At 39.5% G+C, this 25,285-nt stretch overlaps 1 protein-coding gene across 1 annotated transcript in view; it reads left to right on the forward strand.

Annotated features, from left to right (window-relative positions):
• Positions 1-17,954, forward strand: part of GLUD1 (glutamate dehydrogenase 1) — a 32,839-nt gene extending 14,885 nt beyond the window's left edge. Inside the window, exons 5-13 of the mRNA XM_031053349.2 lie at positions 1,016-1,110; positions 7,678-7,857; positions 9,477-9,614; positions 10,713-10,850; positions 10,961-11,041; positions 11,901-12,024; positions 13,287-13,378; positions 15,814-15,876; positions 16,526-17,954. Coding sequence (XP_030909209.2) covers positions 1,016-1,110; positions 7,678-7,857; positions 9,477-9,614; positions 10,713-10,850; positions 10,961-11,041; positions 11,901-12,024; positions 13,287-13,378; positions 15,814-15,876; positions 16,526-16,645 — 1,031 coding nt within the window. The 3' untranslated portion in view covers positions 16,646-17,954. The remainder of the gene's footprint in view (positions 1-1,015; positions 1,111-7,677; positions 7,858-9,476; positions 9,615-10,712; positions 10,851-10,960; positions 11,042-11,900; positions 12,025-13,286; positions 13,379-15,813; positions 15,877-16,525) is intronic.
• The last annotated feature ends 7,331 nt before the right edge of the window (positions 17,955-25,285 follow it).

Raw genomic sequence — 25,285 nt, forward strand, 5'->3', positions numbered from 1 at the left:
ATTCAAGGGAATAAGAAGGCATGTAACTAGTTAAAGTTTTGTCATGTATTCCTGATGTCTGGGAATGTATATCAATTTATCTGCATTTTCTTGCTCTTTAACCAGAGTGTTTGTCATATGCTCTTCCAGACAGAGTGTTTGTCATCTAAATTAAGCTTCTGTATAAACACACTTATTGATGTTACATGTGACTATGGTAATACTATACGCTATGCCAGCTATGGTGATTGTTAGTTCAATGGCAATTAAAATGGCTTGGCTAAATCTGTCTTCACTTTTGATTCTATGGTAAGCCAAAGCTTTCATAAACTGTTTAAATATACTTAAGAAAAAACTTGGTAGAGGCAGAGTTGCACTTAAAATCTTGCTGAGCAAGTCCCTCTTACCTTAAATAGGTTGGGCCCATGCTATTTTTATTTATCTAATAAAAACAGGCAGAATTTGTTCCTTCAAGGGTTTATTTAATCAAGAAAGATGTAGTGTCTCTTTCTTGAAGTGGGCAATAAAATCAAATACATATACTAGAGTACTATGACTAGGAATAGCCTATCGTCAATTTTTGAACACAGAAACAAAAAGGAAATTCTAATTAAAAAGAACAAACAAAAAAACCCCACCAAACCAAAACCACACACCACCAAACAACCAGTTGGACGAAAAAACCACAATTAACATGATGATGTATAGAAATCATCACCTAGATAGTGCCCTTCCTGTTGTTACAGCAACAATCATCAAAAAACCCATAAATGCTTTTGATGCATTACTTTGACATTTTATTGACAAACTGACTTTCATTTTACTGAATGGCTTGTGTGAAAAGTTGGAGGTTTTGACAGGAGTGTACAAATACATGATACAGCATCTAAGACTGAATCTGGTTGTATCTGTTGCTTGCATAATAAACTGGGGATAAAACAGGAAGTTATTCTCTGCCAAGGCCTGCACAGTTCCCAAGGTAATAATGGTTGAAGATGTTTGATCCTTACAAAGCCGTTTTCACTGTTGCCAACAGGACCTGGTGTTGATGTGCCTGCTCCTGATATGAGCACAGGGGAGAGGGAGATGTCCTGGATTGCCGACACCTATGCCAGTACCATAGGACACTATGTAAGCTTTGAGCAGAGGCTTTGAAGTAAAAGAGCTTTCTTGGTCTTTGCAGAAATCCTTTTATCTAGAAATCTATTACTGTTCTGCTTAACCATACAATTTTATTTCATTATGTGGATCTAAAGGTATTCTTTAAAGCTGTAACCACTGAATTGGTATGAGGTAAGGAAACCTCAGTTTACATGGATAAGGAAAAATAGCTTTAAGGTTAATGTGTTTACAGGAGGCTTAAATTAAGTTTGTCTGATACAGTACTGATTGCAACTGTTCAGCAAAAAGAAAATGCACTGGTTTTAAACATCTCATACATAGTCTAAAGTTGGTTTCTATTTCTACTATTTCCTTCATTTTTTCATAATATATAATATATATAATGAAAAAATAATATAATAATAATGATGAAAAATATAGTACTGAATATATATATTATATAATTACTAATTTGACATTCTTAAACAATTAGATCATAATACTTGGTATAGTCTTAAAATATGGAAATCTTTGAATTTCAGACTTTGAGTTAACTAATGCTATTACATAAATGCTTGTGGTTTATTTATTACATAAATACTTTGTGCATTCAAGAGACCATGTAAAGTAATTAAACACTATTAGTAAAACTTGTAAAAATATTAAAGTTCTCTGGGGTCCCCTGAAAGTAATAAGTAATTAGTGTGTACTTCAGCGAATTCTCCAAAATGTATAGCAAACAGACATTCATATAAGTTGTTGCCCAGAAGGCAATAGAAAAGTTAAAGTTTGGTGGGTTTTTTTAATATTTTTTAGTAATAGCCTTTAATTGGGCCTTTGTCTTATATTGCTGGGGTTATTTACCAAGCCACTCTCCATAGTGTTTGAGAAATCATGTCAGTCAGGTGAGGTCCCTGGTGACTGGGAAAAGGGCAATATCACACTCATTTTTAAAAGAGGAAGAAAGGACCCTGAGAACTACCAGCCTCTCCACCACACCTCTGCCTGAGATCATAGAATCATAGAATAGTGAGGGTTGGAAAGGACCTTAAGATCATCTAGTTCCAAGCCCCCTGCCATGGGCAGGGACACCTCACACTAAACCATATCACGCAAGGCTTCATCCAGCCTGGCCTTGAACACTGCCAGGGATGGAGCATTCACAACCTCCCTGGGCAACCCATTCCAGTACCTCACCACCCTAACAGTAAAGAATTTCTTCCTTATATCCAATCTAAACGTCTGCTGCTCATGGTACAGATCCTTCTAGGACCTGTGCTAAGGCACATGGAGGAGAGGGAGGTGATAAGAGACAGCCAGCCTGACTTCACCAAGGGCAGGTCCTGCCCAACCAACCTAGTGGCCTTCTATGATGGAGTTACTACATCAGTGGATAAAGGAAGGCTATGGATGTTGTTTATCTGGACTTATGTAAATCCTTTGACACAGTCCCCCACAGCATCCTTCACTCTAAATTGGAGAGACATGAATTTGATGGGTGGACTGTTCAGTATATGAGGAATTGGCTGCATGGTTGCATCCAGAGGGCAGTGGTCAATGGTCCAATATCTGGGTGGAGATCAGTGACAAGTTGCATCCCTCAGGGGTCTGTACTGGGACCAGTACTGTTTAATATCTTCATCAGTGACATAGACAGTGTGATTGAGTATGCCGTCAGCAAGTTTGTAGATGACACCAAGCTGAGCGGTGCAGTTGATACACCCCAGGGCTGGGAAGCTATACAGGGGGACTTGGACTCGAGAGGTGGGCTTTTGTGAATCTCATGAGGTTCAACAACTCAAGTGCAGAGTTCTGCACCTGGGTCAGGGCAACCCCCAGTATCAGTACAGGCTGGGGGATGAAGGGCTCAAGAGTATCTTTGAGGAGAAGAACTTGGAGGAATTGGTGGATGAAAGATTGGACATGAGCCAGCAATGTGTGCTTTCAGCCCTGAAGTCCAATTGTATCTTGGGTTGCATCAAAAGGAGCATGGCCAGCAGGTCAAGGAAAGTGGTTCTGGCCCTATACTCAACTGGAGCTCTGGGGTCCTCAGTACAAAAAAGACATGGACTTGTTGGAGAAGGTCCAGAGGAGGGCCACAGAAATGATCAAAGGGATGGAACACCTTTCCTGTGAGGAGAGGCTGCAAGAGTTGGGGTTTTTCAGCCTGGAGAACAGAAGGCTCTAGAGAAACGTTACTGCAGCCTTTCATTCTTAAAAGGGAGAAATCCAGAACCACACAGCCACTCGCTCACTCCCCTTCCTCTCCCTGCTCCTGGAGGGATGGGGAGGAGAATCAAAAGAATGTAACTCCCATGGGCTGAGATAAGAACAGCCCAGTAACTAAGGTATAACACAAACCACTACTGCTACCACCAATAATAATAATGATAAGGGGAATAACAAGGGAAGAGAATACAACCGCTCACCACCCACTGACTGATACCCAGCCTGACTGAGCAGTGAACTAGCCCTTCCGGGTATCTGCCCCCAGTTTACATCCTGGCCATGACGTGCTGTGGTATGGAATACCTCTTTAGCTAATTTGTGTCAGGTGTCCTGTCTCTGCTTCCTCCCAGCTTCCCATCCTCCCTGGCAGAGCATGAGACTCAGAAAGTTCTTGGTCAGAGTAAACATTACTGAGCAGCAACTAAAAACATCAGTGTTATCAGCGCTGTTCTCAGGCTGAAAGTCAGAAACACAGCATTGCACCAGCTACTAAGAAGGAGAAAAATGACTGCTACTGCTGAACCCAGAACACTTGTCCAGAGAGGTGGTGTATGCACCATCCCTGGATATATTCAAGAATGTTGTTCTGGGCAACCTGATTTAGTTCAGGATGTCTCTGCTCAGTGTGAGGGGGTTGGACCACATGAGCTTTGAAGGTTTCTTCCCACCCAAACTATTTCTGATATTTATACCTGTTTTGACTGCACCAAAAACATGACTTCTGACCAAATACGTTTGTTGTGTGCTTTTGACAGGTTGCATGAAAGAAAAATGTGTTATGGACAACTTATTTCTTAAGGGTCTACTGCCTGTGCTACGCAAACTTTCTGGTTTCTCTTTCAGATGTTGTGAGCTATACCAGCTCCTTTTAATTAGGTTTTTTTTTTTTTTTCACTTTCTGCAATCCTTTCCAACAGTTTCTTAGGAAAAACAGCGGGGTGTACAGTAAAGCCACCCAACAGCGGGGTGTACAGTACAGCCACCCAACAGCAGGGTGTACAGTATAGCCACCCAACACTTGTTTCTCTCTGGCATGTTTGTTCAAGATGTGCCTGGCTTTCCTGACAGTCTCTTGGAGAAATACTTGTTTTGTGCCTATAGCAATAGGAGGATGTGATGGCACTGGTTATTCTAGATCTGAAATACAGTCTAAGGTATCTTAAAGGGTGAGGGAGAAAGAAATGCTTGAGGGATAGGTTGCAGCATGCTGATTAGTTGAGTTAAATTACTTTTACACCAAGTTGCCTGTTAAATAGGGATATTGCTATACAACTTTATTTTCTCTTATTCACAGACATAAATATTTTATTTCAAACTTTAAATTTGATAAAAAGCCAAAATGATGACTTCAACACACAGAATGTCAACTTGCTCCCTCAGTCTTAACTTAAAATTCCAATGTTTAAGAAAACTACTGCCTCAAAGCATTTTAAGTTTCAACATTTAACTCACTGCACTGAAATGCATGTTTCACTGTGATACAAATGCACTGTTGTACTACAGTTGACACAGAGGGCTCACAACACATGACATGCTTTAACATTTGCTGTATTTGTTAATAGTTCACATACAGCTTTACACAGAAACTTCAGAGTTTTTAATAGGTGGAAAACTGAACACTGGTACAGGGGAAGATTTTTAAATGATTAATTCTTTATCCTTTCCCCTTCCCACCTCAGCTTGTTGTGTAGTCCCACATACGCACATACTTCAGTGGCAAAAGAAAACAAACCAACAACTACTGAGGATAAAAATGCAATATGAGCTATGCCACAACAGTTTCTTATAATCCTAGACTCTCTTTGCATGGCAATACCCTATTCTTGAAGACTAAAAAAAAACCCCAACTAACCCCCCCCCAGAAAAAATCAACACTCCAAGAGGATTTAGATACATTTCTGAAAAGTTAATTAAAGACTTGAAATAAGGAAAAAAATCACTTAATTTTGTTGGATTGTTTGTTTGTACATGGAGGAGAGAATAGCAGCCCTAGTGGAACTTTTGAACTGGTGCGGCACAGAGAAGGAAGGTGAGAACTCTGGACAAAGGGAGTAATCTATCAAAACCAGTTTGTAGAGCAAGATGTTCCAGGTAACTGTCTGGTTGGGACACCAAGAACAAAACTAAAGGTGATTAAGGAATACTAACTATACGAAAGTAACCATGGGGAAAGAAGGGAAGGGAATGACGAGCAGAAAATGACCATGGAACAAAAGTGAAACTAACTGTAATTCAGAAAAACAGGTGGAAGCTGTGCAAGGGACTACATTCAGATTAATGGGAAGATAGCTCATCAGTGAAAGCAATCTGTCTGAGAAATCTACAGGCCTGGTGAGCCAGTGTGGTTGAATACAGATGTGTTCAGGGAGGTTGATGTGGAAAGGATAAGTCAACAGATATAATCAAATAGGGGAGGTCTGCTTGAAATCTAACATGCAGATCCAGGAAGCTGGAGAGACAAGGAGAGTATTAGTGCAGAGTAGAAAGAAGTCAACAAACAAGCAAAGGTTCAGTGTTACAATTTTGACAACTAAGTTCTAGTATAGAAGTCTTTAATGCTAGCCATGAGCCATTTTACAGGTTTCTCATTAAAAGCCATGGTCTTTCTTTTTCGCCCAAGGTGTGTTAAACCTCTTTTGATTGACTTAATACATTGACTGTGGTTTGTATATGTGACTTTAAGAAGACCCAGACCTGCCCTCACCTCAAGCTTTATTTCCTTACCAAACCATGCAAGTCTGTAATAACTACCATGTTAACTGTTCCAGAAAATCCACCTTAAGTTGCTGGATCACTGAATTATATATAGCTAAGTTTTTTATTAAATTTGTGCTTTCCACTCTATTGTACTTCCTGACATATCCAACTGACTTTTGGGACATGTGAAGGAACTTTAATAAATACAAATTATATATGGTGGAAAGCTGTATTTCTTCAAGTATTTATAAAAGATACTTCCTTCTTTGTGAATGCATGAAGGCTAAAATGCAGTTTAAGTGTGAAACAGAATGAAAACCTAAAAGTAACACCAAAACACCAGGCCAAATTGTTCCTAGCAGACCACCACCACAGATGTTGTTTATAGTTGGTACACCACCAGAGGGAGCATACAGCTTAATGAAAGCAATGCAGCCATATTTTGGGAAATGGAATTAGGAATACTGTGGCAAGCCCAGCATCATTTTTATTGTTTTTAAAGAGGGGTTATCTTTGGCTTTATATGTGAACTCACTGCCATTTTCAAACAGTAAATAGTTTTCATTTCCATTAAGGCTCTAAGTATCTCTTGTCATTCTGCCTCCACTTACTTTTGTCTGCTCCTTTCCTTCCTCTCACCAAGCATCTTGCACTCACACCACAGGCATGCAAATGCATTTGGCATAAGTAATTGAGAGGAGGGAGCCTCCCAGTGAATATGCGGTTGGTGGAACAGAAACCCATCCGGCTGCTGGCAGACTCATTTCAGTGGCTTCTCTTTCATCCCTAACCCTCTATTTGTATTGGTGGCCAAGCCAACTGTGTGACTGTGCTCCCAGGGTGTGGGAGCATGGGAACCAGTGGTGACAGAAGAGGGAGACCCAAACAGTGTCTAGTTTGGAAGTAGTTTTTCAAGTGATTAATTTCAATTTGAAAAATTAGCACTGGTTTTAAATAGTCTGTTTTATCTTGGCTAGTTGTCTAGCATATGGGAAGTTTAATTTTATTACCACCAAATTAAGGATACAGGTTTGATTTCATGTAGCTTTTCTGAATAAACATACTAAATACTTCTCTAACTTTTCCATATGACCTTTGTATTGTAGATTTTCCTCTGATATCCAACATCCCTGTATTCTGACAACAGGATTGTTGGCTAGTTATTGTTGTTTCAAAACAACTGAACTTAGTATAAAGGAACACTAAGCATTTTAAAGATGATTAAAAACCAGTCAAGTCTGAGCACTTTCAAGGATTAAAATATCAAGAAAAATGATGAAAATCATGCCTGTAACAGGAGCTGACTTTGAGAAACATACGCAAAAAGCTTTTTCATTTGTCAAGTCTGCTTATTGCTAACAGTACAACATAGATATTACCATAATTAACTGAGTACAGGCTGAAGTGGACATGTACGCTTTAGTACAATGAAAAGTTACAGAGCATATCCAATACTGCATTACTCAGATTTCCTGACAGCTACTAGAGTACTTCTGAGGTGTTTGCACAAAGTGAGGAAGGAAATAATCTTTACAAACTAAATGTATATGGACTATAACATGTTATGACTCATGATTCCTGTTTTTCCTTATCTCTGAAGTGTACAAAACTTCTAGTTCTAGTTGTTCATTGATTAATTTCACAGCTTACAAGTCCTTCACTGTTTTACAGGATATTAATGCACATGCATGTGTAACTGGTAAACCCATCAGCCAGGGTGGGATCCATGGACGTATATCTGCAACTGGTCGTGGTCTCTTCCATGGAATCGAAAATTTCATCAATGAAGCATCATATATGAGCATACTAGGAATGACTCCTGGATTTGGAGATAAAACATTTGCTGTTCAGGTAACTTTTTTTCCTCAGTCGTTGGGAAAATGCAGTAAACAAACTTCCAGTAGAGCTGCTTTTAGAAAGGGCTATAGCAGTAAATCCTGTTAAGATTTTACAACTTCCAAGTTAACCTTTACTCTCAGACTTTGAAAACACTTTTCAAACAACACAGGTGCCCTTTATTTTGGACTATTTTTAACAAAACTGAACTTCCAATTGCGCTCTATAGGCACAAAGCCCAAGTCTCCAGTCTTTATAAATACAGGCTGCAAGAACAAAGTGAAATACTATTACAGGAGCTCTTTAAACTAAGGCATTGCATGCATTTTTATGAGCTGTGACACTGTTTCTGTCTACACACAATTTGTTGCACTGTTTTGTAATAAAACATTTTAGGGAGAGAAGGAATTGAGGGCTATGTTTTCATTCCACTTTGAGATGAGCAGCTGGAAAAGTAGAAACCAATACCTCATCCTAAGACGTAAGTCTTTGGTGTTTATAAGACCTCAGGATTTATGTAGTTGAATTTTGGAGGGGTTTGGTATTCAGTAATATGTATTATTATTCCTAAAATGTCAAAGAAATAACTTTTTCTGTCCAGCTTCAAACAGCATGTTAAATGGAGGATCTGAGAGATTGCTTTGTTGATTTCAGTGCACTGTCGGTTAAATACAGTAGAGTAGTTGTAACCTCCAAATTGTCTTCTAGTTGCCCAGTGGGCTGAGACATCTCTGCCTTTCACAGACCCATCGACACACTCATCTCCCTGCACTTTGGCATTTTCACGCCTGGCAGAGGGCTGGCAACAGGCACTTAGGCATAACTTACACTGAAGACATGGCCATAAGAACAGCTAAACATAATTGGAGCTGTGTTATACAGGAAGTTAATATTCAGCTTTTTTCCAGCATAGAATCTTACTACAAACTTTTGACACGGATCGTATGACCTTTTGGTCTGCCACCTGTGTTCCTTTACTTTCAGAACATTGAATAATGGGTTTTCTACACCTGTGAAGATGTAAAACATGCTGATGAAATGCAAGATTATCTGAATTTAAATTTGGGAAATATGTTTTGTACAGGACCATTTCAGAAATGTATTAGAAATTACATAGCTTCCTACTAGTTTATATGATTTAATGTGAAGAATTAATGATATTCTTGTTTAATGCTTTGCATTGCTGGATGGTTTTACACTTATAAGCCCCCATTACCCAAATTAAATGAATATTTAGTTTATTTCTTGGCCTGAAAACATTAGTCAAACCTTTGAATCATCATACAAAAATCCATGAATCCCTCTGGAACGGTGCTTGTTATGAAATATACGTCATTTTCTTATGTCAATAAACATCATAGTTTTGGCACTTTCATAGTGGTATTAGTGCTTCCTTTCTGTATTTCCAGTATAAAAAACATAGCACAACTGTACATTGCTGGCTACAATGCAGAATTTCTACAATGATATTTAGACTGGAATAGAATGTGTGTAGATTTCTTCCATCTTTCTTACGCACATCATCTGATGCCAAGTGAACTATTTAAAACTATTCAAAGCTATATAAGCCTTAGCAGTAATCATCATTTTAGCTGAAGGGTTAACTACTTTTCTCTTTCGCTTTCCACCTATAGGGATTTGGTAACGTTGGCTTGCATTCTATGAGATACTTGCATCGTTTTGGAGCAAAATGTATTGCTGTTGGAGAATTTAATGGCTCTATCTGGAATCCTGATGGGATTGACCCAAAGGAACTAGAAGATTACAAATTGGTATGAAACTTAACTGAGCAGAATTTCATTTTTGTCGGCTTTTAAACACATAGGATGAGTGTAGACAGGCGTTAATTTGTGATAGTTAAGTCATGTTGCAATTAGTAATTATAAAATGGCTTAGGAATGCTGATTCTTTTGGCTTTCTCCTTATACCCAATACGAATGCCTGTGTTACTTTTCTTTACCCTTTGACCTGACCCTCAGAAAAATGGCAAAGGCTTGCATATGTGCAGGCTAATGACTTTGGTTTCAGAATTGGAGTTCATGGTTATTTTGCCTTTCTTATTACTAAAATAGGAAGGATGTCTGCGGGATCCAGAGCAAAAATGTTCCTGAAGGATTCCTGACTGAGAATCACAAGCATATGGACATTAAACACTTCAAAGTGCACTTTTACTGCTTCTTAGCTATTGATTGTAAAAAAAAATGAAAGCCTGTCTGTCAGCATGAACTGTAGTTTATAATGAAAACTGGATATGGTCTTTTTATTTCAGTTTCAAAGTGAAGCAGACTTGAGGGAACAGTTCACAGGCACTAAAATGTGATCTACTTAGTTTCTAAGGGGCTTATTTGATGCATCTTCTTTCACACGTCTTTATCAACCCTTTTCTCAAAAGAATTAAAAGATTCTGTTGCTGAACAAAGATTATCATTGTAGTACTGAATTCTAAAATGGTACTTTTGAATTTTATGTGATGCAACTTAGCCTGTGTGTAGCAGACTGGTGAGTCATTCCAGTTATTTGAAAACTATTGTATTAGCTATGTACTTTAAGAGTTGAGGGACTTTTTCTTTGTTTGCTTGATTTGTTGAGGATTTTTGTTTTGTTTACGTAATCCAGAGCCCAAATAGTTATCAGTGTCTTTGGCCAGAGAGCAGTTACACCTCCGTCATGGGAACTTTGACTGTTATCCAAGCTTTGTAACTTGCTTTTTTTATGTCTAATTTAAGTAAGGATAAGAATTACTTTATATGCTTCTTTCTAGTACTGTTGTTTCTCCCTTCTTTCGAAAAAGAAAGTTAAAAGAAGGGAAGGAATGCAAACGAGTACACACACACACACTGAAAACACTCTGGTTTGTTCTCTTCAAACAGCAACACGGGACAATCATGGGCTTCCCTAAAGCACAAACACTTGAGGGCAGTATTCTGGAAATAGACTGTGATATTCTTATCCCTGCTGCCAGCGAGAAGCAGTTGACTAAGGCCAATGCTCACAAGGTTAAAGCAAAAGTAAGTTGGAGAATTCAAATGCAAATGAGAAATAGAGAAGGTCTGTTTAAATACTACTATTAAATAATTAGCATGGTCAGAAACAGTTACTCTGCTGTGATTCCTTTCAGATTATTGCTGAAGGTGCCAATGGGCCTACAACTCCTGAAGCTGACAAAATCTTCTTAGAGCGGAATATCATGGTTATCCCTGTAAGGTTCTATTCTGACCTTTGATTTTCATTACGAGGGTAATATTTTTGTGAATTGTAGCAAGATGGTGTTTATTGAAGACTTTTATTAATAGCCATTCATTCTCTTACGGTGGTTTTTAACAACTGATGTCTACAAAATGGGTATCAGTGTTGCTTAAGATTTCTGCTGCTACTTAAAAATCTTACTGCACCTGTAAATGACCAAAGATAGCTATTACATGAAGCCTACACATTCAGAAGAGAAAATAACCCACAAGTAATTCTTAAATCTGTTGTCTTGCATTTTGGAGTATTAGCTGACATTTGATCAACTAGTCCACCAAACAAAGGGAGAAGGCAGAGTAAAAACACTGAGCAATTTGTCTGTAAACACTGTGTCTCTGGGTGATACTCTGACAGAAGTATGTATTGTAGATTGTGAGAGTAAATGTTACCTGTAGAGATAATTTGGAAGAATAAGACCTATTCAGGTATAATGATAATATTTTCCCAGAAAGAGTATCCTGATCAAGCAATATTACTAGGAAGAGTGGCTGATCTTCAGCCTTTACTCACTGAGATGGCCCAAGAATGCCTTAATTTTCTTGATTAAAAACTTGTGCTAAAATAAAAGAAAGCAATCAAGCACACCTGAACTTTGTGCTCTAAAGTCAAGTTCTCTATTAAATAAGTAGAAGTAATCCCTGGGCTGCAGAAGAAACAAAGGGTAGTAATGTAAAAGTAGCAACTGGATCATCTTCTGTACTGAGGTTTAAACTAATACTTTGTACGTAAGACTTCTGTTTGCTTTTGCTTAACACAATAAAGCTGTCTTTGTCACATGGTCACAATTCAAGATATTTACTGTTTCTGTGCAGGATCTGTATCTGAATGCTGGGGGTGTAACAGTATCCTATTTTGAATGGCTGAAAAACTTGAACCACGTCAGTTATGGCCGCTTGACTTTTAAATATGAAAGGGATTCAAACTACCACTTACTCAGTAAGTCCTCAGTTCCACTTTAACTCACTATTTAATTAATAGATGGGACTAGCAAACACCAAATGTGGGAGAAAGAAATACAGAACTATTTCGAATTCACTGCAGTTTCTCACAAATCTCTTGTTGCTGCATACTGAAGAGTAAGATTTCACAGGTTAACTGACTTATAACTCTAATGACTTAAGTTAAATGCATAATTTTTCAGTCATCTTTTAGTTAATAGAAGTGATGCTTTCCTCAGTTTTGTGAAAATATTGAACTCAGGCCAGTTATGTGAAATATTTATTACTTCTTATGGGATGCCTTTGAGCTGTATGGTTGGTATTTGAGATATATTTGAAGTTTGAGTGGGTAACATTGTTCTGCATGTATAACAATAGAGGGTTTCTATAAATGGCAATAATATAATTGGTACAGCACTGTAAAAATCTGCTTTTGGCCTATAGCTCCACTTAAGGTCATTTTGTGCTTCCCGGTTTCTGGGCTGGAATACCAATTACATGGCTAGAGGAAGCTTAACGGAAAAGAACTGCAGGATATAGCTCTCTTTTAAACAATATTCTGTAGAAAATACGTGAGAATCTTGGGATACTGGACGTGACAAAACATACATCTGAATATTCTTTTAATATAACCTTTTCTTATAAATGATACCTTTCAAGGTGTTTCTAAAGCAGTTGAGGGTTACAGTAATTCTCATTTAAACCGCTTTCTTACTTTCAGGATTGTGTCATCTGAAATACTCTGATGTTGTTTAGGAAACCATACTAATTACATTTAATGGATTGAAATAAATACCAATTAAAAATATCAAAGCATGTCCCAAGGAAAAAAACTAAAATTGTGCATCGACTTTTTCCTTAGCAAGTAGTGTGTATATGCAAAGTGCAATAGGAGATAATTGATGAATCTATAACTTCAAGAATATTTTGTCTAGTGTTGTCTATCAAGTTAGAAAGGTTAATCCAGATTTCTCTATCAGCTTTATAACATTAGCGAAGTGGGATCAGTAAATCCACAGTTGTTTGCCATGTGACTATACTGTAGCTATAATACTTCTACTATTCAGCTATATAAAGACAAATCAACATCTTTCCTTTTTCTTAGAAAACAAAAATAAGATTACTCCCTTTGCCCCTAGTCACTGTGGTCTGCATTTCATGGCATTGAATGCTGAAAGTTCCCGGGTCAGCTTCTTTATTAGGAAGCACATTCCTTTCTTTGTCAGTTAACTTGCCTCTGTTTTGTTTTTTACTTTCTAGTGTCTGTTCAGGAAAGCTTGGAAAGAAAATTCGGGAAACATGGTGGAACTATTCCAGTTGTGCCTACAGCAGAATTTCAAGATAGGATATCCGTAAGTAGTAGCTGCTTGGGTTTTTTTGTTATTGTAGATGTATTCTGATATTATAATCGTAATCTAAATTTTACCATGACTTTTATTACCATTTATGTCCTTTTACCATAGCCATCATGGCGGTTTTTTCCTCAAGCAAGGCATTAGTACATAGTTAGCCTAATGACAAAACAAATAAGCAGCAAACAATCTGAAGTGCTTAGGAATACTGGAACTAAGCTATTTTTTCTTTCTTTTACTTGAGGCCATGGAAAGCAGTCAGAAGCACTGCCTCAGACATTACCAGAATTTGTTTGGAGATCTTGTTGATGTAGTTTGGCTAGATTTCCAAACAACTTTCAATAGGATCTCACACTACAGACAGCTTCATACACTGTTTCTGTAACTCCACGTTAATACAGATAAGAGCTGGGTGAAAAATTGTAAAATGTTCCTTTAAGACTGAGTTAATGGAAAAAGAAATGTCAGGTAAAATTCATTGTTATCTTAGAATCATAGAATAGTTAGGGTTGGAAAGAACCTTAAGATCATCCAGTTCCAACCCCCCTGCCATGGGCAGGGACACCTCACACTAAACCATATCACCCAAGGCTTCATCCAACCTGGCCTTGAACACTGCCAGGGATGGAGCATTCACAACCTCCCTGGGCAACCCATTCCAGTACCTCACCACCCTAACAGTAAAGAATTTCTTCTTTATATCCAATCTAAACCTCTGCTGTTTCAGTTTGAACCCATTACCCCTTGTCCTATCACTACAGTCCCTGATGAAGAGTCCCTCCCCAGCATCCCTGTAGGCCCCCTTCAGATACTGGAAGGCTGCTCTGAGGTCTCCATGCAGCCTTCTCTTCTCCAGGCTGAACAGCCCCAACTTTCTCAGCCTGTCTTCATACAGGAGGTGCTCCAGTCCCTGATCATCCTCGTGGCCTCCTCTGGACTTGTTCCAACAGTTCCATGTCCTTTTGATATAATATCTTTATACATATCTTATATGTAACAATACATGGTGAGGAAATTTTCATATAAAATGTTGGGGTTTGAGCTCATCTGGAGGTAATGATAAAATACAAGCTTAGAAATCCATAGCAATCAAAAAGTAAATCCAGCATTAGGAATGGTTCTAAAGGAAAAAGAATATGACTGACTAACAATGCCACAATATAAATACAGAGCATATCTGCCTTTTGAATACTGCATGCGGATTAAGTTTCTGTATCTTCTAATATTGTAGATGTGGAAGAAGTTCAGAGCAAGATCATAGAATGATCAAAGATACAGAAGCTGCTCATACATGGAACAATGAACTAACCTAGGCCCTATTGGCTGGAAGTAGTCCTAGGGTGAAGACAGTAATCTATAGAATGAGTGATGTGAAAATAGATGGATACAGGTAGATTCTTCATTGTAAGGAATGATGAACAAGAATGAGATGTGTTCAAACAAGCCAGCAAAGTGAGGTGCAGAATGACAGACAGGGGATGGTTTCTAGCACAGTGGACAGTTGTGTAATACTCTGTCAAGGGGTATATGGCAACTAAAAAGATCTGTAGCTTTGGTTCTTTAAACACAAGTTCAGGAGATGGAATGGATGATTGAGGGGAAAACTACAGTGAGTTGTGAAAAACATTAACCCATGTTTCCTCAGGAAGAAATCAGGGGAAATGCATGTAAACTCAGACCACTGTTAGATGATAGAAATAGACTTTAGACTAACCCAGTATGATGTTTTCATAAATGTTAGGCTGAACAAATAGCATGGTAAATAGGTTCTGTGGCTTAAAGTGGTTGCTGTGATCTCTTAAGCACAAGCCATAAAAAACTGGTCAGGTAATTTCTATATCCAGTCCAAACTGGTATTTGAGGGAAAGCGTGTATTTTGTGAAGCCAGGTCTCAAATTATGATAAATTATGGCAATTGCCATGATGGAACATTTAGACTGATAGTCATCCTAATACAGGTTATCATCAATTATTTATTGTTCTGTGTTTTTACATTTTAATGGGAACAAAATTATTCTGGAGTTGCTCAGGGCTAATACAGTGTTGAGTATATGAACTAGGGATCCATGTGCTTCTTAAAATATGACTGTCTTCAAAACAGTTACAAGTAGCCCTTATAGATTGTTGACTCTTGGGAGCTTCTTTGTTTAACTCTTACTGTGTGTTCTGAAGGCTGAAAACAGTAGTTATAGCATCAATAAAAATGCTAGCAGTATGGATCTAGAAGCTAGATATACAAAAGTCTTCAGTGCTTGCTTGTGAGGTTTTAGGATTTAATTGACCAAAATTAGCTCTTCAGATAACACAGTAAAGGCAGTTCTTACACCAGTCATTAGAAGAATATGGGCAAACAAGCTTCAGTAATTGTCCCTAATACACAACTAGTGCCTTTTTGTGTTTTGGATTAAACCCTGATTTTCTTCTCTGTTGTTTAGGGTGCATCCGAAAAAGATATTGTCCACTCTGGTTTGGCTTATACAATGGAGCGTTCTGCCCGGGTAAATATTGCATTAGTATATATGCTTAATAGGAAAAAGAACTTATTTACATGACTTTGCATAAGTTTTTGAATGGATTGTACAGACTGTTTTTGCCATTAAAGGAGTAAACAGTTCATGATAATGGAAGACATTGTGAGTATTAGGTAGAGATATTTCTGCTCTGCGTTGGGATGATCAACTTTATCTGGATATATTAAATATTAGAGACTAATACATGAAATCATGAAATATATTCTAGTAGAAGCTGTAGCAATTAAAAACTTTTTCACTGTTCTCTTGTACCTGCCTAAGCGTACCTAAGACTGCTTTACTTTACCATCAACAGTTTTAGATCAATCCTTTATGCAGTATTTTTAGTTAGCGAGGCACAGGCTGCTTGAAACACCTTGTTTCTCCCTGTATCTGAGGTACACATGGATCCAAGACATGAAAAGGTGCAATGTAGTAACCCGGAAAAGATTTTCTTCCCCTTCATATCTCAGTCGTAAGGGTAATCAAGGAATTTTAAAATTGATCCACAAAGGATCAGAGCTCTGATACCAATCTAGCAGCTCCTTATACTCATAACTTGGATCCTCCAAGCAAAGTCTAGTTTAGTTCTTATGGAGAAACTTGCAGAAATCACAATTAACCTTTTCTGTTTCAGCAAATCATGCGTACTGCCATGAAGTACAACCTGGGTCTGGACCTGAGAACAGCTGCCTATGTCAATGCAATTGAGAAGGTCTTCAAAGTGTACAATGAGGCTGGCCTGACCTTTACATAAATAAGCCATTACCGCTCCTTGTTGTATCCCATCCCTCTTGCTGTTAATGTACCCTCTTCTTGAGAAAGCTTATCACAAGTTTACATGTAACCACAAAATTTTCTTTTCTTCCGACATTATAGTGGATTCTATTCTCAATTAGTTTCAGTCCAAACTAGTCTTTTTTACAATAAAAATCCATGGATTAGGATATTGTATACAAGTATGTATCTGAAGATAACAACTCATCTGCGCTTGTGGGGGCCATTCTGGGTATTTCGCCTACAAAACAAAATGGTACATTTCATGTATGAAAGAGTGGTCTTGCCACCTGAGCCACTTGTCAGACTTCAGATCAGATACTGTACTAGATGAGCACTTAGCTCATTATTACTTCATGCACTTTTGTTTAAGGATGTAATTTTGGCTTCGGCACTTTCAGTAAGGCCTTGTATGATCAATGCTGTCGCATTGTCAAGTCAAAAATGGGCCTCTAGCAGGGATTAACTTTGATAGGAGTCTAATTTTTATTTGTAGTAAAGCTTCAGGCCTGATTCTCTTTAGGCAATGTATTTTCTTTAACTGTGCTGCTGTTATAGGACTGCCTTTTATTGCTTGTTCAAACTAGCTTGACTATCACCATGAAGTACATAGAGGTGACAGACTAATATTTTTATAAGCTGAAACTATTGAGCAACTTTAGTTACATTTTTTAATCAAGTATCTACGTAACTGTTCTGACCATAGGTTTTGGTTTCTTTATTGTTTTTGGGGGTTTTTTTGTTGGCTTTTTTTCTTTTTTAAGAAAAGGGATAGTCTGAATTCGGTAAGCAATCATACTTAGGGTTTGGGGAATTCTTTTGGAGTCTTCAGGGCTTTCGGAAAATTAGATACTGCCTCAGTGAACAACTAAAGTAAAACTGAACCCAGAAATCATTGGCTAAACTACAGAGGAACTAGAATGCTGCTATAAACTTCATCACTGTCTTAACACACACAGCCTGTTTTGTGGGTTTGGATTGTTGGGTTTGTTGGTTGTTTTTTTTTTGTCATCAGGAGGTCTTGAAGGTATCGACCATATTAGAGTACAACAAAATGGACCTCAACACAATATTGGATCAAGCACAGTTTTTAAAGTGTAAGGCTTTTGTCCTGTGGAGTCCCCTTGAAGTGCCAGATGTTATTTATGTGATGAATATGAATGTTTTTTTAAAAGACAACTAGTCCCTCCCAGAAACTCATGCTTTTTTTCTAACTACTTTGTAACTGCATGACATAACCTGGAGAGAAGAGCAGTTATTAAAAGAAGTTGATCTTTCCAAACCTCCTATGCTGGTGTATTACTGTTTTCTGTTTCATGCAATAGCTTTCTGTAGTTACAATCAGTCTTCCCAGCACACTTGTTTATTCATTACATGCCTACTGATAAGATACCTTTTCTGAGTTATCCTAAGAGGCTCACTAATGCAGATCTCTGTCTCTTAAACTTGCCTGTCAGAAAAGCTTTTGGATATGTTTGGTAAATCATTCCAGGTCTTTACTGTGTCCTCTCAAATTTGTGTGAAGAATTATTCTAGTAGCTAGCATGGAGCAATAAACCTGTGTGATGCATTTAATTACTGGCTTACTCCATCATATATGCTGATAGCCAGGGTTATAAAAGTACTGCAGATCACTTAAGTGCAATGTGTATATATGCTGGCATTTATTTAAAACAAACAAAACAAAACCCCACATTTTGAGAATGAAAGAATTACAGTGATCAAGGTGTGTGGCTCTAAACATGAGATCTGTATCTTGGAACATATTTTTCAGGGCAGTTTTTATGCAAACATTTATTAGGTAGTAAAATTGAACCAAGATTTTAAACAATTACACTGACAATTTGTAACCTACTTCCACCAAAACTTGGAGGCTAAAATCTAACAAATAAGTGTTTGTATTATTCAAAAGAGAAAGAATCTTAAAAGCTGAGCCACATTATCTGTCAGTAAAGTTGTCAAAAGCCAAGTGCAGTAGCAGTAAAGAGACTTGGATAATTAACTGTTCTTCCTCTCTGTAGCTAGTAAAGCACCTCTGTTACAGCTGTGCAGACCTTAAAACTGGGACCTTTTCAGTGTCAGAGCATATTGGAAAGCCACCATAGATAGCTAACTGGGACATTTTTTACCTCCTACCCACTTTGAAGGGGAAAAAAAACACAAAAGCTGCACAATGCTTGAGTTACCTAATTCATTAACATCTTACGTTCTTGTACACCCACAAGCTAGCACTTCTTTTCCCAGGATCTTTGAAAGCAAGCAGGCCTGCCACCTGACATGATTTTACCTAATCCAGAGATGAGCCCTTAAGGTTTACTGAATTTCTCAACCAACTTGATTGCAATGGTTAGGCCAAACTACTTGGGGAATGCTCTCTTTATGTAGACATACCCCTCCACAAGTGGTGTCTTCCAGCTGTGAACACAGTCACTGCTTGTATTCACTTCTATGCCAATAGATGCTCACCAAGCTTGGGTGCTTGTCAGTGAGCCAGTCAGTACCAGATGTTAGATTTGAACAGAGATTTGAAACTGCTCTGAACCTACTACCTAGAGCAGAATGCATGCTTAACATAGCAGGTGTTTGTAATCGCTCATGCTGATTGTGTAAACAGTTTGTGTTGAGCAGGATCTCCACAGGTACTCCACAGCTGCAACTGAATTCTATAAGAATGACAACTGCAATGCTCAGGGTTACATGCTGCCCACAGACTACTAAATGCAGAATATCTCTATTATACAGAAGAACAAGTAGAACAATCACTTCTTTTATCCCAGCAAGGAGCTCAGTACCATGCCTGTATTCATTGATGACAGATAAAAAGAAATACATTGGAAAGAAGTGTTGGAGCAGCAGTAATTCTTGCTGATGCCAAGTAAATGGCTCTAAATTATTCTATTAGGAACTGGTGAGTCTGAAGTATGATTCTAAGATCTCATTCAAAGCCAATGCACACACAGGGTGTTTTTGATACCTCAGCTTTTTTGTTCAGTTGGGGTGGGGTTTTCTTTGTTGTTTTGTGTGGCTTGAATTTCTGTTTGGTTGGGGTTTGTGTGTGTGTGTTTTGGTGGGTGGTTAGCTTTTTAACAGCCCAGACTTGCTCAGTTCTCATTCTTTCAGCTTCTGCTTGATTCAGTGCATCTGTGCCATCTGTGTGTTTAACAGAAGCCTTGCAAATGCCATAAATGACTCCATTGCCATACTGTGTGCTTCATTACTCATCAGTACCTTGCTGTGCTGCTGAAGTTGTACCAGTGATCCAGCTCAGGCAGTGTTAAGCAGTTAGTGGTAAGCTAAGTGCTCTGCTGTTAGCATCAGTTTGAGTATCACAGTGCTAGCGTTTAGCAGTTATGTGTCCCTTAAACACACTTGAGTCTTCATCAGCACAGTAGCTAATTGCAACTTTACAGATAAGACCAGAGGTAGAAGCATGGTCACAGAAGTTCACAGGTACTTACCTTGTCCTGAAATGGGTGTTGGATGCTCATCTTGAGAGACTTACACTCAATGAAAAGATGAGAAATACCAGCTGTGAAGTCCTTGACTTTACATTGTGCTTACTCTGAGCCACCCCTTACCTCATCAGAAAGGGTTTGTGTTAATAGCATAGTACAACTTTAGCTCTCTTCTCTCTGATGTAATACAGTCTTTCTAGGCCAGTGATTCTAAATGTTTCATACCTACAGCCAAAGATTCCCAAGGAATACACGTGATCCAGGTAGAGTGGAAGTATTTTTATTAAGAGTACATGTAGTAGAAACTTGTTTACAAAAATGTCAGTAGTGTTACACTTTAATCTTCATTGCCCAAAGCTTTTGCCCCACGAAGTTGCTTGATTCGCTACGTTTTTAACAGCTTTTTCACTGGTTTCAGCAACTTTGTAGACTTCATCAAGAGCTTTTAAAACAGAAAAACAAAGGTAACTGTAGTATCACTGCAATACCTTCCCCTTTCCCACGGGGTGTGGAACAAGGAGCAAAGCAGGGTTGGGGGACAGAGCTGGGTTTTCACTGCCATGACATCGTTGAAATAAACAGAAACATACCTTTCTGACCAGCATCCTTCGCCTGTTCCACTGCTTGCTGCACAGTCTGGCCCACAGCGTTAACTGGAATAGGAAGAAAAGGTGTCAATTAAGCTATCTTTACCCTTGCCCTAAATTTCATAATCACACATTAGAAGGGTTCTCTAAATGTTTCAGGCCTAGAAGGTGAATATTTATTCCACAAGGATGGGCACCCTGATCTAGTGGAAGAGGTTCTGTTAGGACTCTGGCTGTAGTTCCCCATGCTGTCCATGTGTCTTGTACATACGAAGACTGTATGTTACAGTGTGTGTCACCTACAGTGTGAAGCAGCATGCTGGAAGAGCAAACATCAAAATCTAGTTATTAATCTAATACTTTATCTTGTAGCTAGAGAAAGTTTTATTCTATAAGAGACCCATCTAGTTTTAAAGTAATGGAAGTGTTCAACAGAGGAGACTTAGACATGAGGAACAAGAGAAGGTATTTTCTCAAAGTGGAGGAGCTGCAGCCTAGAAAATAGTGATAGCTATTTGGGTGATCAGCCTCTAATACCTGCGATCAGAGAAGTCTTGCTCACAGGTGTCAAAGTTTGGGGCAAATAGCCTTCACTTGAGCCTGTATTTGTTTCATTCCCTCCTGGCTCCAAATACTACCTTTTAAAACAAACATATATTCTGCAGAGCAGACACTGAAGGGGATGGATTTAGCAAGCCAGATTGCTCATGGACATTGCATGAGGGAGAAGTGCTGAGGTGAGGAAGGATATCTGAATGGACTGGGAGTGTCACAAACTTCAAAGATCTCCAGGCTTTGTACTGAAGGGCTCTTCAACAGTAATTGTTTCATTAAGTGCCTTGTAAAAAACCAGTGACCCATTTCACCTTGGACTTGTAGGACACTTTCTGTTGCTCGAAAGACATGATCTTCATACACCATCTTTTGCTGTAGTTTCCAAACATGAATGATGTTCACTGCTGCCCATAGGGTGCAGCTAGGGAAAATGCTTCCTATAGCAATCTTGTGTCACAGCCAAGTTCATGGCTCCTTTCAAGAGCCATGGAGTAGTTGCTAATTTTAGGTACTTCCAAAGCCCAGTTGTGCCATTCCACGCTTAGCAACAGCTCATGGGATTAAGCCTTTGGGGCACATGCAGGCACAACATAAGTAGTTCAGAGACAAGGTAATTAGTAGTTGCAGAACCACCAGTAGGACAGTCTTGTTTTAGTTGAACTAGTGTAAAATCCATCTTTATTTTCATTGAGATGGGGATTTAGAAGGTACTTCTATAATACTTCCAAAAGTTGGTAGTACAGGCAGTGGTGTGACACAAGTTTGGTGTCACATGCTGTGTATTTACTGCCTGTCATCAAGGTACATGCTGATGGCACAGAAGTAAGTAGCCAAAATCAGGCCAGTGCCTGGGATCTCTCATTGTTGCCCCAGGATCCAACACCAGCTAGAAGAGCCATGCTGCAGCACAGGACTTGCTGGGAAGATGTCTGCAGGGTTCAGGCAAAGGGCTTCAGACTGGTTCAGCCTCAAGTGTTTGGGACAGAAGAGGAACTACTACTACTGAGAAGACTGCTCTTAGAGTTTGTTGACTGCTAAACAGTTCAAACAGCTGAATATAGAGATTACTACTCAACTCCTTCAAGATGGCAAATACCCCTTCTAAAGCACCCATATCAGTGTTCCAGCATGGAAAACAGTAGATGTTTCCCCAGTGTTAAAAAAAAGGAACATGAAAAAGCCTCCACAAAATATGTGTTTCTAGGGCTGCAGAAAGAACTCTCCACCTGAAAACAAAGATTGATGGTTACCCTCCAACTGATCACATTCTGGTGGTTTTTTCATGTTTCACCATAAAAATAGTTCGTTTAGACATAAACCCTAATTCCCTGGAAGACGGGACAGTGGTGTCCTAGCAAACTGAAGCAAAGGTACTTGGTAAACAAGTAGCAGTATTTCCTCTTGCTTCATTAGGCACATCACTTGCAAGTAATATTTCTACTGCATTTGAAGTTGGAGACAAAATGTCTGGTTTCAGTTTATCTAAATGTCATGTGAAGAAAATGAAAGTTTCCAGTGCTCGTGTTTATACTGCACACAAACATTTCAGGAATGGCACCAGTGTAGGTCTCTGTGTTAAAGCTTCACTAACAAAGGCTCAAAGCGGCATATTATGTAAATGCAGGGCTGATCCAGCAAGCCTCTCTGCAAGAGTAAACTTGACCATGGTCCCCTTGTGCTTTCAGTGGGGTGAGTGGCTGCAGCACCAGTGGGGCTGGAGCACTGACAGCAGAGCAGAGCTGCCTTAACTGCATGTATTTGTGCAACACCAAGCTGACCAAAGACCTTCAGGAAGTTAATCCACTACACTATTACAAAGTTCGCATTTGTCATGGCTGTTCTTGTTAGGAAACAAAGCTCTGAATAAGCAACCTCACCTCCCATCTCTGCTTCCTACTCTCCAGAGTGGAGAAGTGGTGGGAGACCAGCAGTTACTATTGGTCCTTCATTTACTATAGTGTTAGAGGCGTTGGAGGTTACAGGACATGCTGACCTACACCCCTGAGGACACAATCTGTAGGATTTTGTGCCTAAGAGGCAGATTTGTTCCCAGCTGCGGGGGTGGGAGCAGGCACATATTTAACACCTAAGGCACAGGAGGAGGGAAAAAAGCAATTGGTATTTACCTGTCACCTGTGCAGCGCTTTCAGCTTGTTGCACAGCCTCTTCAGCAAGCTTCTTCCCAATCCCAAACATGGCTGTACTCAGTCCTTTCTCTCCGCAGCCGATGGGTGAGTGAATGGCTAAATTCAGTTCTGTTACAGTGTTTGGCAAAGTGCAGTTTTTTATAGACAAAGCAGGACTCCTCCCAGTAGTTACAGGGCAAATGCAAAATGGAACAGGGGAAAAGCCATGAGCCCTTGTCAGGTGATTAATACACAAGGCATAAAAGGGTAAAGAGGCATTAGTGTTTATTATGTTTTCCTCCCCAGAGAGAGGGCGTGGATTCATTGGCAGCAGTTTTCCATAGCCCAGGAATGAGAGCTTTGTTTTTCCATACTGAGGAGCTGGTAAACAGCATGCATGCCACAGCTGTCCCCACCAAAGGGGGGGGATACACGCAGTGCACAGCCCGTCCTGGGCAGGAAAACATTGCATCGTGAAACACTCAGCATTGCTTAAATCAACCCTGGCATTTCAAAACCTTACATAGAAAAGTATCCAGTTTCGGACCAGTCTTGCTGACATTTTTTCTCCGCCCCAGAGGGACTTAAACTTCGTGGTTATAAAAAGAAGTGGGAGGAGCTAACCCTGCTGTTTGATGAAGCCTTTATTGTGTTAGATGAAGCCAATAAGTTTGTGGTGTGTCATAATTAATACTTTAACCCCTGGTTTCCACTGCCTGGCACAGGAGAGAGAGGAGGTTTGTGTCCTTCTCTGGCCCCAGAGAGAACACTCGCAGGACCCAGCACAGCTTCGAGGGCTGGTGGAGTGCAGCCCCATCCACCTCTTCCTGCCCTTATCGGGGGCAGGCAGTGCTGAGCTGCAGCACCAGGCCCACAGTGACAAGGAGCCGATGGGGTGGGATGCAGCATGGGGCCAGCTCGCATGCAGGGCTTCAGGATGGTGGGGAGCAGGCTACCAAGCACACGGTCCCCATGCCGTCCAGGTTCCTCTCACAGTGCCAGCCAGCCTGGAGCTGCTCTCACTGCAAACAAATAGGCTTATATTTTATCTGGCATCAGCTGCTTTCTAGCAGAACCATTTCTGTACTCCTTCACTCTGTTGATCAAGCAGTTGTTGCTGGGAAGGCAGGGGGGAATGTAACCCAAGGACAAGGGGTTTATTCATCAAACTTAATCTGCACACAGTTACTGCCACAGCAGCTCTAGGAATGCCTCTTTTGATCCCAGGCATGTCACTTCCATACACAAGTTACCTTCCAGTATAACAGCTGAAGTTCCATTTTCTTCCAAGAACCACAGTTTTTTAATGGCCACAAAGTCCTACTTTATGTCAATTACACATGATGTGGAGGGTTTTCTAGGGGTGGGGAAGGGCTTTGCTGCATCATTTTATCTTCTGACAGCAGGGAAGGGATTACTCAACCATATCAGAAAGCTAATTCTACCAGGATATGCTCACAACTAAAACAAACCTAAACAGAACACAGAAGGAAAGTACCAATCTTGGTTCTAAATTGATGTCAAGTCAAGGGCATTGACAAAGTTCAGAACTGACTTACAATGCAGGAAAAAGCCCTGCAATATTCCAATAACTCAGAACAGCATCCGAGCCATGGAAATACATTGCACAGCAGTGGAGCAGTAAAATACACCCATTGTTCCCTGTGACATCCTCAATTACCCATGGCTGGCCTTGGTCACAGGAAACAGGAGTTTCCTAGTCCTGCTCTGCTGCTGCTGGAGTAACTGACAGGGAGAAATGTGTGAAGACACTAAGACTTGGAGTCAGCAATGCGATTGTATATCTGCTGAGGTGACTGTTTACATTATCATGAGGTACTAGAAATACCTCTCTTCACCCTATTTTGATCACAAAGTGAAGGATGGGTCATCTCCC

The sequence above is a fragment of the Melopsittacus undulatus genome, chromosome 4, assembly GCF_012275295.1.
Source record: "Melopsittacus undulatus isolate bMelUnd1 chromosome 4, bMelUnd1.mat.Z, whole genome shotgun sequence".
Lineage (NCBI taxonomy): Eukaryota > Metazoa > Chordata > Aves > Psittaciformes > Psittaculidae > Melopsittacus > Melopsittacus undulatus.